Source organism: Fukomys damarensis, unplaced genomic scaffold, assembly GCF_012274545.1.
Source record: "Fukomys damarensis isolate Sample0158 unplaced genomic scaffold, DMR_v1.0_HiC HiC_scaffold_17, whole genome shotgun sequence".
Classification (NCBI taxonomy): Eukaryota; Metazoa; Chordata; class Mammalia; order Rodentia; family Bathyergidae; genus Fukomys; species Fukomys damarensis.
Genome location: NW_022900929.1, coordinates 41,536,260 through 41,551,278, shown reverse-complemented (window position 1 = coordinate 41,551,278; position 15,019 = coordinate 41,536,260). Strand labels below are relative to the sequence as shown.

At 40.8% G+C, this 15,019-nt stretch overlaps 1 protein-coding gene and 1 long non-coding RNA gene across 11 annotated transcripts in view; one reads left to right on the top strand and one right to left on the bottom strand.

Moving 5' to 3' along the window:
• Fmn1 (formin 1) overlaps positions 1-15,019 on the top strand; it is a 378,745-nt gene that overhangs the window by 195,782 nt on the left and 167,944 nt on the right. For all 10 annotated transcript variants that reach the window (XM_033765033.1, XM_033765032.1, XM_033765037.1 and 7 more), the window contains 2 exons: positions 1-328; positions 4,411-4,561. The exon at positions 1-328 is cut by the window's left edge and continues 421 nt beyond it. In XM_033765033.1, coding sequence (XP_033620924.1) covers positions 1-328; positions 4,411-4,561 — 479 coding nt within the window. The remainder of the gene's footprint in view (positions 329-4,410; positions 4,562-15,019) is intronic.
• LOC117286537 overlaps positions 14,858-15,019 on the bottom strand; it is a 32,044-nt gene continuing 31,882 nt past the window's right edge. The window contains exon 3 of the long non-coding RNA XR_004517712.1: positions 14,858-14,927. This is a non-coding gene — a long non-coding RNA (uncharacterized LOC117286537). The remainder of the gene's footprint in view (positions 14,928-15,019) is intronic.

Below are 15,019 nucleotides of genomic sequence, written 5' to 3'. Positions count from 1 at the left end.
CTCCACCCCTCCCACCTGGACCTGGACCTCTGCAGCCGGTGTCCCCGCCACCAACTCTGAGCTGTCGGCCTCCACCACCACCTCCGCCACCTCCACCGCCCCTGCCTCCAAGTGCTGGACCTCCGCCACCGCCTCCTCCCCCACCACTTCCTGTGTCCCAGGCTGTGCCTCCTCCTGCTCCCTCACTCCAGGGACTTGCACCTCCACCTCCTCCTGGGCTCTTCTTTGGACTCAGCTCTTCTTCCAGCCAGGCCCCTCGAAAACCAGCCATTGAGCCCAGTTGCCCCATGAAACCTTTGTACTGGACTAGAATACAAATTAGTGATAGGTAAGCTCAGATTCTCCCCAAGTGGTGTTTTATTCTTGTCGGCTTAGCATCTGCAGAGGGTAGCGTCCATTCTGAACGGCAGTGAATGCCCTGTATAAGAAGGTCTCTGTGTTTGGGAGAAACCGGGTTTCATTGTACAGACTCCAGCAGTCCAGGTCTAAGTAAGAGCTCCAGTATCAGTCTCTCTAATGAATGAGCAATTATGAAGAACCTGAGTCCTAATATATACTATAGGTTCAACAAGGATTTTTTTAGAATATATTTTATAATATACTTTCTTGTTTCAGATGGTATTATCCATGCAGTAAGCTGGATATTTAACAGATATGTGGGTATTTTTATTTAAAGGAGGAGACATGATGAGTTATTTGTCCCTTATTAGTTATTAGTTCCAGATCTTAAAAGAGTCTTAAAATATAAACTTTCTCTGCTTGTACTTTGTTTCATTTAAGTGCTCACACCTTTGCATCTTTGTTCCTTGTTACCCTTCAGAGAAAGGGCCCGTGTGTGGGGAGCAAAAGTGGAAGGCACATTTCGTGTGTCTAATGGTTGTCTGGCTAGGTCTATAAGGCAGGAAGTAGGGTGGCTAGGAAACCTCTGCTCCGGTTGGAGTCTGACTTGTGCCTCGTTTCTGACCCTGTCTGCAGGACAATGACAGAGATATTGTTTCTTGACCACTTCCTACTTTTGGAGTTTATTTGGTCACAAAGATCATATAATGGAAAACATTTCTAAAGTCGTTCTTTGAATCAAGATGTGGCAGGGAATTTTTAAATTTATGTGGTATCTTGCTTAGGGAAGGTGGGCTATTAAACAAATAATGTGCAATAGGAAATCACCGTAGGAATGGGGAATGATTTAAAATGGAGCATATGGAGGGCTGAGTTGGTCATGTACTTCACATTGTCCCCTTTCCTCTGCTCAGGAAATAAAGACCAGGATTTTATTTGTAAAATGTCCTGATACATATCTTTAAATGCTGATACTATATAATTTCCCAAGTTAATGGTTAAAAAAAAGTAAGGAGATGCTGAAATAGCCTCTACCATTAACTGAAGTGCTGATGTTCCCATCTCCCGTTCAAGATTCAGGTATTTAAGAGGAAACAGTTTCGCAGGATATTTCTTTGGAGTTGTGTCCCTTTGTTGCTGTTTTCACATCAGTACTCAGTCATTCCAGGGTGATGAATCCCCCCCCCCCGTCAGCGCTGGCACAGTATGTTCTGGCAGAACATGGAGCTGTTCCATACCTGTGTCTCACCTGCTAGCTCCACTTCATCCCCCAAGAGACTTGGAGGCAACCGTTGTCAGAGACTCTAGCACCATCTGATAGCCCCATGGTAGATACAGCCCTGCATCCCTCTTCAAGGCAGGATCAGGGCAAGCAAGGAATAATCATTCATTGCAGTTTTTTTCCTTCTTGTGTGGTTGGCCGGTTTTGAGAAGGAAAACAACTCAATGGTCAAGCCCTTCTCAGTCTCACCATAACTCTAGGACTTCACTTTTGAGTGAAATAAGTTGATAAGCGTGACCTCGGCAGAACCTTGCTTGGTGAGTGTGTCAGCCTCATACCTGAGCTACTGGGTGTAGAGAGGCTGCCCTCTGTGTGTGAAGACCCCAGCATGGCCGCTTCCCGACAGCATTACACAATCTCTTTCATCTTGCATTCCTCAAAGTATTTTGTATTCCTGAGTACAATTACTGGACTTCTTTTCAATAAAAGTAAAGTGGTACCTCAGTTCATGAATGCTTGCACTTGCGAACAGTTTGGTTTGCAGACAGAAGTGTTTGGCAAAAATTTGTAGTTGTTTGCAAATTCTGCCTCCTGCATCAGGTGTTGGAAACGCCTGTGGTTGTCTTTTCCAGAATTGTAGGATGAATTCAGTTTGCAAACCGAGGGACCACTGTAGTCTATTGTGTAGTATTTATTGATTTACTTAACTGCACAGGATGTGTGGTCTTAACAGAGGAAAACTGTCATTTTAACAACCCAAGAGGTAAGCACTCTTATATGCTGAAGTGGTAAACATAAATTTATGTTATAAATAACATGATGAATTTTGGTTTATCTAGGGAACCAAGAGCAAAATGTGGTTGCCTCTTACCTGTAAAGACTGCTTTTCACTGCTAGCTTTTTCTGTTGCCATTTTGCTGCCTTTGATGTCTGTTTTATGATTTCGAGAATAGAATAGAGACATCTAGTTAAAGAAAAGGAAATCATCATCTAAGTACTTTTTTAGTTTCCTAGTAAGTTTCTACTTCCCTCTCCTCTCTGCCTTTTCTCCTTTTTTTTTTTTTTTTTGCCTTTCAGCTGGAATTATATGTTCAAGGTCAGAAAAGAGTTGGCCATGAGAGCGGGTCATTCATTGTGAGCAAGTTCTTGTTATTGCTGTACCAAATGCCAACTCTGTGAGTGTAGCTGTTCTAAAATTAATTCATCCAGAATTGGAAATGCCTTTCCTGAAATGATGTGTAAATGGTGCTCACCTTGACTCCCAAACAAAATTTACACCAGTGTTCGTTCTCCTGGCCTGACCTCTGTGTCCATGGTGCTGGAACAGGCGATCAGGTGCAGGGGAGTGGAATAGGTCTGGGCCATTTGCCTGGCTGCAGCATTATTTCCCTCTAGGCACCCCCTTCTGAGCTGCCTAAAATCCTCCTGAAGTCCAGACCAGTGGCCCTAAACATGCTGTATGTTCCAAAAGGCCCTGGCTCCCTTTCTCAGTCAAGACCCCCTTTCCTCATTGCACCTGAGATGAGCACATAGCAAAAGGGTGTCTGTGTTTAAAACTGAAGTTAACTGAATGGAAGAAGCTATGACAGGAAAGTTCACCTCACAGAGGGACACATTTCATCAGGGGTGTTCTAGTTCTTGAGTTGGCCAGTGGCATCCCAGGTGTTCTTTATATTGTTATAATTTATAACTTACATATATCATGTATACATGATTAAGTGGTTCAAATACTATAATAGAAAAAAATATTTAAAAAACAATAAAAAATGGAGAGGAGTAAATTCAGCCAGAATAAAAGTAGTGGGGAAAACAGACCTAGCAAAATATAAGTGACCTGAAGAGCCAGGTTTGCCAGCTATTTTGAATATTAAAATTGCCTTATATCAAAACATTTAATAGTATAATAAGTATACTTATTATATACAATATTAAATGTTTTATATATAAGAATATTATTTTTCAGGGACAGAAAATATGTATGAAACAAAGGTAAATATTTGTAGGTGTTACAGATCATAACATAGATGTATGCTTGACAAAAAAAAAATGTAAATGAGAGTTGTGCTTATGCCTGTGGATGTTAAAATTATATAACATTAGGAGAAGCTGAGAAAGTAAGCTAAGGGTCCAGGTACTTGGGGGGAATTCTAACTGGGAGAGCTTGGAGAGCAGAGCACAATCCAGTTGGCTCTAAAGGCCATGCTGATGTACCTGAGCAGTTTCTCTTTCTGTGCTTCAGAACAAGAGGGCACCTATTTCTAGAAAATAAAACACTACTTCCCCATGGCTGCTTTTGATGAACTCTCAGGAGGCTGGTCCCTTGGAGGAGTTTTGTGGTTTTGGTGGTATCATTTGGGGGTATAAAGTCATAACTTTCATATTCATATATTAAGACAGTATATTAAGGGCCAGGAGGAAATTTCCAGGAGGATGCAGATCCTTCCTTCCTACTCCAGTTTCAGTCCCTGTAAGAGTCATTTATGTGTATTTCAGAATTGGTTATGTCTTCATTCTTTAGTTGATGTGCACCTTTGCCCCTCAAAGAAATTCCACAGATGAAGGAAGGAGCATCTTGTGTGCCCCAACAGTAGAAGTCTCAGGATTTCTAAGTACCAAGGAACTTCTTTAGCATTATCTGATTATTTCAAATGACCATGGAGATATGTATGTGTATGCTTAAATATTCTATAGTATATTTTGACTTAAATGTGTACTGTGAAAATCTTCTCTTCAAGTTTATTAGGGTTATATATTTTCTTTAAAAATGAAATAAATGTATTAGAAACATATTTTACCATTATAGTATCTTCTGCTTTGGTTCATAAGGTAAACTTGTTTTCTCTTTTAAGTGAAAATGCTGCACCAACATTATGGGATTCCTTAGAAGAACCTGATATCCAGGACACTAGTGAATTTGAATATTTATTCTCCAAAGTCACAGCTCCACAGAAGAAAAAGCCTCTCTCAGAAACCTATGCAGAAAAAAACAAGGTCAAAAAGGTATGTAGTGATTATAATAACCATTGTAAGTATATATGCATTTGTATTATCCATGAGATTTGACTGTGTTCTGCTACTTTGTTTTTCCTTTGTTGTCAAAAAATGTTTTGGAAGGTTTTGAGTCAAAGATGGCAAAAAGGAGCCAGTAGTTCAAGATTTTTTTTTTAATTTGGTTTTCTGAGACAGGGTCTCACTATGTAGTTGAGACTGACCTGGAACTCACTTGTAGCCCAGGCTGGTCTTGAACTCACAGCGATCCTCCTGCCTCAGCGTCCTGAGTACTGGGATTACAGGCATGTGCCAAATTCAAGAAATCTTTACGTGCTATTTTGGTCTTCTCAATTTTAAAAACATTAATCTGGACTCTTCTAGCCATTCATTCTGTTGAAAACGAAATCATTATTTTGCTACCAGGAAAAGCTTGTAGGCAATGTGAAAAATAGATTTCATCTAATCAGTACATTCATTTAACAAATATTTGGGGGGGGTAGGGTTGTGGTCCTAGGCCTTGTTCTAGCCTGACACTTTGTAGTACAGTGACATGCACCTATTTAATTAGTAAAATAAAATAGAAAATTCAAAACTTCAGTTGTTTTAGTCCAGTGTTCACTAGATTAATATAAGATGTACATGTAAGAGTTTACAAGGTAGGCTTACAATGGTTGCTCAAGTTAGATATGGAAGAGTGCAGAATGGCTGGCTGTGTGCTGGAAACCCAAAGAGTCCAGACAAAGGCCTGGAGCTCAGTGTCATTTCCTGTGTGAGAGTCCATATCAAGAGAGCTAAAGGGTCTGTGCTAGAAGGCTGCAGAGTGCCCTGGAAGCCAGGAGATGCTGTCCAAGGTGACGGTGATGATTGGCGCTCCTCAGAAGAAATAGACAAGGCTTCCTTCTTCTTTTCCTTTTCGTTTCATTCAGGTTTGAAGCCTACTGTTTGGTGCCACTCACCCCCAGGGTGGGTCTGTCTCCTGTAGGTCCTTTCAACCGCACCCAGCAGGACGCTGATCCAGTTTAGTTGGGCATTTCTTACTCAAGTCAACATGATCGGTTAACTGTCACAACCAGTCACTTTCAAGCTTTGTTTTTGTGCCTAGTGATTACCATATTGAATAGCACAAAAAATTAAACTTTTCTATCAATAAAAAAATGTTCTGTTGGGCAGCAGTACGGTCTTCAGTATTTGGAATATGTTAAGACACACACACACACACACACACACACACACACACACACACACACACACACACTCCTCTCTGAGGAGCCTTGGCCTTGCCCTGTGGAGGTCATATTAGCAATCAACATTAAAAACAGGCTGTGTGAACCCCACAGTGCAGCCGGGTATGGAGGATCTGCTTTGACAAGGTAGGAATGGGGTCTGTGATTCTAAAAAAAGTTTTCAAAGTAGGCCTCATCTAAAAGGTGACTTCTGAGCAAAGACTGAAGGACTTGGAGATTGATAGCCACCAGTCTTCTGCAAGGGAAAGAGTTTAGGATCATAGAGCAGTCAGGTGGATGTGGTCTTATTGAGAGGCTCTGGGTCCTGGCAGTCTCCATGCCTCAGTCCCTAAGCATAACACAAGATGATGTCCACTGTGGATAAGCATACTGCAGAGGTCCATGTGCTCAAAGCTTGGTCCCAGGATGCTACTCCTGGGAGAGTGGAACCTTTAGGAGGTGATGACTAGGGGAAAATCTTTAGGTCATGTCTTGTAAAGGACTGCAAGACAAGTCTCTTCCTCTCTTCGTTCCTGCCCACGAGGTAAGAAGTCTTTTCTGCTGTGTGCACTCACCATAATATGCTGCCACTGCCAGATGCCTGAAGCAGGGGGGCCACCTGATCTTGAAATGGAACCTCCAGCACAATGAGTCAAAATAAAATTTTGAACTTATGTTCATCAATTCAGGTATTTTAGTACAGTGACAGAAAGCTCGCACAATATCCAATCATACTGCCATTCTGAGTGATTATTAAGCATGTATCAGGGTCAGTGTAGTTTCTAGCACACAATCAACCCCAGCCTGTGTTAGGTGCCCTCACTTTCGCCCCTGTTGCCACTTGTTATATTTTTTCTCTTTCTGTAAACAGCAATAACAATATCCAAATTTACCTAATACTGTGAAACTTAAACCTAAGAGTATTTGAGAAACTGTTTTTAGGACTGTATAATATTGAATCATATTACTATTATCAACTTCCTTTTTTGATTGTATGATGGGATTTACCCATCAGTTCATATGTAAAGAAATGATATAAGTATTTTCTTTTCTTTTCTTTTTTTCTTTTTTGACACTGGGAATCAAACACGGGATCTTGCGTTTTTGAGGCAGGTGGCAGAACCACTAAGCTAAATCCCTGGACCAAGGAATGTTATGATGATGGAAAAATCATAAAAAATCATAAATAAAAATCATAAAGAGGAAAAATGGGACATGTCTGAATGTAGTTTTCTGTTAGTCAAATTAGATTCTTTCATTGACAATCAATTATGGTTGAAAATCATGATCTCTTCTTTCATCTCTTCTGAGCTCACTAGAAATTGTCACAAGAAAAATAGGATCCCAATCCACTAGGGCAAATCTTCCAACAGAACATACTGCATGGAACATTTGGAATTTTTATAACAATAGAATTAATTCCACGTAAGTTCACTGACCTGCTATGAAATGCATTCTTGTAGAGTTCAGTTTGTATGAGATGGAGTGTGAGGTGCCTGTAGCCAGGCTGGCTTTTTAAAATGCCATTGATAGAAGTAGAAGATTATTGTTGGTAGATAAAAGGCAAAAGGAAACTCTATATGTCAAAGGTAGCCTCAGTTTACCACTTCTGGGAAACCTTCTCTGGCTAACTAGAAACTGAAAGTTTTCTTTATGCAATTTCATATCACACTAGTTTTGTGTTCTCTTTTGTGGGGGTGGTGATTGCTTTTACTCCTTGTATTTCCTCTCTGGATGATTGGCAACATGTTCTCTACCCATAGAAAGGATTATTCTGATTTTGGTGAATGAGTTTTTGTTTTTAAAACCTTAAAGCATTTGGTTGTTTATTCTTATTTCATAATTGTTTGCTGATTTCACAGTTGGTACTTGCTGTAGTCACTTGGTTTCTCCAATGGGGAAATAGTCTTAATTTGAACCCCTTAAGCTCCCCGACTGGTGAGGTTCCATCACCTTCTGGAATCTACACGTGTGCATGTGCAGCACCTGCTGTTTTCTGTGAGTAGAGACTCAAATGGGTCTACAGGGTTTCACTGTAGACTGCATGCTGCTTAGGGGCTCAGCCAGCTCTCAGATATAAACGTGCACATATCTTAAATAGAGCTGGCCTTCATCCTTCTGTGCTATGTATGTGGTAATGTAAGAAGATATAGAAGGAGATATATAGAGTGAGATAGATATATAGATACAGATATTGCTATAGATAGATATAGATATATCTTCTCAAACAGGACAGGAATCCCGCTGTCATGTAATATAAAGATATCCTACCCACCATCTAATTACATTACTTCAGTTGACATAGGAGAAAGTGAGACCTAGAAAGAAAATGCTTTTATGTAAATGTGTACATTCCTACCTGGGAAGACATTAATAATGATGAAACACTTGGGAGGAAATATAAGAACTATGTCTGCATTTCCCCTTTATTTAAATGGCAATTTGCCTCACTGTTGATAGTGACAGCTTTCATTGAGATGATGGATTTGAACTTTGTGACTGAACAGAGCCATTACTAAAAGGAACAGCTCATTTGTGCATTCCCAAATATTTCCTACATTGTGAGAGCATCCAAAGTGTTCTTCATGGGCTCCAATAGGAAGCCAAGTGTTCAAGTGAAAATATGTGTTTTGCTTCAGCAAAAAAAAAAAAAAAAGATTTCTTTATAGTTAATAAATATTAGCTATAATTAAAAATTAGATAGTAATTATGCCAACTTTTACTGCATACTCAGATAGGTGCCATCTTTGTCTGTGACACCACACCACTCTGCCATTATAAGGATGGCAGGAACCAAATTGAGAACCAGAGTTTGGTTGTAAAACCAACAGTTGGTGCTGTCTTATTTTTTCTCTTCTAAACTTCAGACAGAGCAAGTGATTTAGCCTTCCCACGCTTATTCTTTTTTTCTATAATATTGGGAATATCATCTTAACGAGGCTGATAGGGAATAGAAGGAAATTATCGTAAGAAAATGTATGAAGTGTTCTCTCTCAGTTTATTCACAAATATGAAATCCCTGGAAAGAAAACCTTGAATCTCATTGATTCCTAAAGTTGTGATGTGCTTAAATAATCAGTGTCTTCATTTCTGAAACTATTTGGCAGGTTTTCAGTATTTATAGAAGCATTCCACAACTTCCTTTGATAGCACATTCCAAGGCCTCGTAGTTTATTGAGCTTGGTTTATCCACCATCCTTACACTGTAAAGTAAGAGTTTCTGCTGTTGACGCACCCATATTTACATTATCTCTAGGTTACATTTGTTCATGAACAAGAAAGTCGGCGCCTTGACAGGGATCCAGAAATCTAACTACATTGTCTAAGATTCTCCCTGTTTCTGTCAAGAAAATAGCTAGTTTAATAAGCTTTCTACTTACATTCTAAACTTACCCAACAACTTTCTGAAAATCAGCGTGACCTGCCAATGTTCCTCCTCTCTTGAGATGCCACAGTCTGACTTTGAATTATCAATCATCTCTGTTTGCTTCCCTTTCTGTAAGATAAGATATATAAAAACAGTACTTTCCATCTGCCTTTTTGCTAAGAATTAATGAGATGCTGGATGTCTCCTCCCGGCACTTTGCGGGCAGGGGTGTTGTGATGATCCAGCAGACATTAGTCTCTTAAAACTTTCTGGTGCCCAAACACTTAGGCATTGATTGTAATTTAGTCACTTTGGTGAGGATCATTGCTGGAAGTATCACATCCCACATTTTGTGTCTCAGTTTTATTGCGGAAGGGAGAAGGGGAGAATAACATTGTTTAGAAGCCTAAACATAATTTTATAGGGGTTTTAATAACCTGCTGCCTTCTGAGTTTATATTATTTCAGCTTTTGTGAAAAAGATAACTTCTCTGGGTTGCCCTAGAAAGGTATGTATATTATGTTTCCCCTAGGGTGGGAGATGAGTTTGTCTATCCTTTTACACGTTTCATGTCTGATAAGTGAGTGGAAGGGTTAGAGGTTGTCATCTACAGAATGCCTGTGAGTTGCTTGTGTGAGTATAAACCGGTGATTATTAGTGCTATGTCCAGGATCCTTGAGTAGGATCTGAAAAGACCAGCGTTTTCCTGTTCTTCAGCTCAAAGGACCCTGAGGACTTCATTTACCCCAAGAAGTGGTAGCTTCTGCTCCATGACAGACACCAGTTTAGAAAAATTCCACCTTGTAAATTTTGTTTGGAAATGAGAAGGTCCCAAAAGTTAGGTTGTATGTTTACTTTGTTTGCTTATTTTTTTTTAAAAGTGGTTAGAGTTTGTCAAATGTGAATATCAATGATTCTTTCAGAATGTTAAATCTGAATATTATTCTTGGAGTTCAACTATGTTTCTCTTGTTGGCTGTTAAACAGTAACTTTATCTGTATTTGTACCTCAAGTCAAATGCAGTCTGTCACTAGAATGCTCGTTACCTGCCCAGACCACAAGAGGGCACCCTAGAACTCTGCGACACTGAATGCTCTCCTGCCTTGGATCATCCGGAAATGGAACCTAGAAGAGAGTAACTGCCCCTAGCACCCTCTTTAGTCATGTTAAAGCTCTTTACTGTGGGCTGTGAGGTTTCACAGTGCATTACCCACACAGTGTATTGGGAGCCAAAAGCATATTACAAAGATTTATAAGTATTAGTAAAATAAAACTCATTTGTAGGCATACAGTTCCAATGCTCAAAATAAATGGCTACAGTTTAAAATTTATAAATTATTAGATTTAGCCCTATTGAGCCTGATTTCAGAATCTGCTCTTACCTCATCCCCCCATAGCTTTAAGATCTTCCATATAAAGAGAATGAAGAATTATCTGAATATAGATTTGGGGTCATCTAATTTAAAAAATGCAAAAAAGTATGATTTGATACTACAAGGCATGGTATAACAGAAATATTCTATACACTTTCTTTTTTAATTTTTTTGAGAGAGGGCCTCACTGTGTAGTACAGGCTGGCTTTGAACTCACTATGTAGCCCAGGCTGACCTCACTCACACTCATAGGGATCTTCGTGCCTCAGCCTCCTGAGGGCTTGGATTATAGGCAGGCACCACTACACCTGGCCCTATGTATGTTTTTAAAAAGTTTTTGTCCTTTCCTCCTAGTTAAGGGAAGGTTGGACGTCTCGATTGTATTTTCCAGAACCTCATTCAACTATCCTCAGCATATGCTATTTTTTTTTGAGACTGTGAAATGGGCTGGTTCATCAGTGGCATGGGGCTGAGTGCCTCTCATAGGTCCTTGTACCCGGTAGTGGTTCTTCTGGGCTCCAGTTTCAGTTAGGAGTATGTTGAGGCTAGAACAAGAATAGGGGAAGATTCTCTGTGTGTACTTAAGTCACAAACTCAGGTTGCACGGGTGTTTCACAGCTGACCTTGTAAATGCTTTGCAGAGTACACGACTCTCCGAAGTATGTGAGGTCATAGCACCCTCTTCCCCTGCACCCGTCTTCACAGGCACATGCTTAATATGGATCAAAAGAAGTCCTAGTGACCTCAGATTGATGTGTACTTTTCAAGTGAGATATTTGAAGATTTTACTAGGAGTGGTAATGATAACTACTTTTGGTTAAATTGCTTTTTGCATGTGTCACCTTATTTAATCTTCATAAGAACCCAAAGAGATGGTTACTATTATTTCTCCCATTTGTATATGAGGAAACTGGATTTAGAGGGGTTGGATAACTTGTCCAGCACCACGCAGCTCGTAGGTGGCACAGCAAAGGAGTGACTCCAGCAGCAACCCCAGTACTTGTTTTTAATTACTTGAAAAATACAGTGTGTTAATCTAAACGTAACTATAATCTTAACTTCCCATTCTCTTGGCAAAGCTGGAATTTGATTTCCCATTCAGTATATGGTGAAAGACACTGATTTAGTGTCAGTAGACATACTTTATAATTCTGAGTCTAACTCTAGCCAACTATTGAATCCTGAACAAGTCCTTTCAATTCTCCAGGCCTCAAGTTTCTCATCTGTCAAGAGCTGAACTTTAATTTGAAGAATTTCAAGGATTTGGTCATTCTCCTTTGTAGGTGAGGCACTCAGTCTATCAGTTTTCATTTTACTCTACTTCTTAGAAGGCAAATAGGCAAAGGATTCACACGCGAACCAACATCTTGGCACTCGGACCCTGGCACACTCAGCTGGATCAAGCTGCTCTAAACCATCAGCAGCGCATTGTGCGTGTCAGACATATGCAGACTCTGCAGTAATTCTGATTCTAATAATCTTCCAGGCTTAAGAGAAATAGCTTTAGATTCTTTGCTGGGGTGAGGAAGGACTAGAAATGCGGGAAACTACAGTGGAAATTAGCAACCAGAGATTTTGAGTTGAAGATAACTAGTTAATAGCTCCAACCTTAGTTTCTGTATCTAACACAGTTTCTGGAATAGATGTAAAATAGCCTCTCCACATGCACAGTATCAGAACTTATCTGCATGCGGGCAGCTTCACACACACACACACACACACACACACACACACATTTCAAACTTAAGTGTGTAAGCAGAGTGAAACGATGAATTTGAACCTTGCCTAGTTGATGAGTAACATGGGAATACACCACAAATCATGCTGACTACCACCATGTTTCTTCCTTAAATGTTGTAGTGTTTCCACATCAGAGTCCTCTATATAACAAAGGCAACAGCAGCCTGGTGGAGCTGGCCAGCCCCCGTTGGCCTGGGGGGCCCTGCACCCCTTTCCCTCCATCACTCATTTAGCATTGTGTGGGGTGCAGAAGCCAAGACTTCAGGTTACACCAGACAGAGCTGTCCCCTTGCTTCCTAGGAGAGTCGGGATTGACCCTGCACTTCCAATTTTTGATAAAATACCTTTGACCCAGCGCTTGATTTCCTTTAGGCCTGACCTGGTTTCTCTCCAGCTGAGGCTAATTTGCATGGCTGTAAACACGGACCTTACAAAGCTCACCAACTGTGATAAAAGCAAAGGAAACCTGAGATCACTAGAAACTCAAAAATCTGTCTTTGGTATCCAAGGAGGACTGAGTCAGCTCAGGCCCAGGAAGCTGCCAGCGTGCAGCAGCTAAAGAAATGTTATTCTGATTGATCTGATCAGGGTGGCAAGGTTAGCTATGGTCAATTTACAAAGACAGTATGAGAAGAAATCATGTGTGCAGCCATCGTATGGGTCAGTGAGGCCCCTGCCAGAAGTTATGAAAAGTCACTGCTCTGCCAGGGCCATTATCAAATCTCCTTTGGGGGATACAAATGGGGATTAGCGGGCTGGGGCCCCTCCAGTGGAACGAATGACAACAGGGGTTGGACTGTGAAGAGCTAGGGAGTCATTCTTGCTTTCAGCTGGATTCCTTAGCTGCCACAATCCCCTTCCGTGTGAATGGAGGAGCCCAGGTGTTCCTGGGTACCTTGTGAGGACGACTGCATTCAGCTCCTCAATGCAGTGGAAAGAAGGTGGAAGAGCTAATTTGACATGGACTGGAGGCTCTACTGTAACCCACAGAAGAAGCCAGATGGAACCTATTGGGCATTTTGAGCCCTTCCCTTGCTGCAAGTGTAGTTTAATTGGAATCTGGCTCCAGGCCCCGGTTACTAAATAACCTGAGTTCTAGTGTTTTCATTTTCATTAATTAACTTTTATGCTAGGTACCTTATTAGTCACATGGAGGCATTTTGCATGTACAAAGTATCCTAGGACAGTGATGGCGAACCTTGTAGTGCTTTCCATGATAACCAACATCTGGCTGCAACACTCATGCCATAGGTTAGCCACCACTGTCCTAGGGGGTGAGAAGGGGGTCTTTAAAAGTAGTAGAGAGCCGCAAGCACCAGGGGGTTAATTCATTACCTAATTATCACATCACTTTTTACTCTCCCATAGACTCTCCTGACCAACTTCCTTAGTTTAAGAGAAGCAAAAAAAAACCAAGCTTTAAAGTTTGTTTTCAAATGTTCCTTGCATCCATATTGATTCTGAAGATTTCTGAATCTCCCACCTTTGATGTGATTGTCTTCCTCCCTGTCTAAGAACATAAATGTTATTTCCAACACTGAGATAAGGCATATCAATGAACAAAGAAAGATTTATTTCAAATGCAGCCAGTGGAAAGCCACATTGCTAGAGCAGGGGCTCCTTATAAATAGATCACGCTGTACTATAATCATCTTACTAATGGAAAAAATGAGACATTGAGATGATTGCTTGGAAAAGAATGTGATTCCAAAGGTAGTGCTAAAACCCCTAAAGCATACTATATTTAGAATGCTTTAGTACAACGTAGAGAATCTGGGCCATGTGACATTAAAAAACTCGGCCCCATGGAGTCTGGTATTCATTTACCACCTCTGAGGCCAAAGCACACGGAGAAGGTGGTGCACTCACCACCTGACAGCTGAGATCTTGGTGTGGACCTCAGAGAAGGAAGCAAGTGACAAGGCTGTAGTAGAGGCCCGAACCAGAGATTCCCAGCCATCTGCCCCTCCAGCAATACCAGTACAGCTTGGGTCACAGCTAGGCAAAGTGTGGAGGATGTGAGTCTAAGTCGAGGAGGACAGCAGTGGGTTTCTGGAAGGGCCTAGCCTTTTCTGAGTCATCTTGTCAGCAGAGCCAAGTTCCTCCGTCTTCCTAAAGCCCCTTGCTACATATACTAGTGCCAACTTCAAAGTGTGCTTCAAAGTTGTGAGAATTGACATCACATATCCTACTTGCTTGGTCCTGTACTGTTTGCTGTCCACTATTGTCACCCTAGGTCATATCACTATTCGAAAGGGGGGTAAGAATGATAAACAAACAAACAAAAAGAATGATGAAACATTCTCCAGCGTCCCTCAAGGAGAGCAGAAGTTGGCTGATAATCAGAAGCTTCCTCTCTCATTTAGTGGCAGCTTCACCCCCTCCCCAGGCTCATTAACATCCATTTTGCCCTGTTGGTTTTTGTTGTGTATACCAGTGGGGCACAACTGTGCATTACAGTGAAGGAATTTTAGTCAGATGCTTGGAGATGAATGCTCCCATTATGTGCCAAAAGAAAACTATATTAAAGAACAAACAGATAATTAAATGCGCCTTCATTTTCTAGTACTATTTTTATTTCATTTTCATGGCAAGCTGTGTTCCTGGTGCAACTCTCAGGATGGTGTTGGCAGAGCTGTTGGCCTCCTTAAATCTTTGTAGAACATGGTAGACTGTAAATAAATATAAATGGCATAGATTTGATGACTTGGCGGTGGTCAGATTCTTTAAGTGATATTATCTCAGGTTGGTTTTGCTAATAACA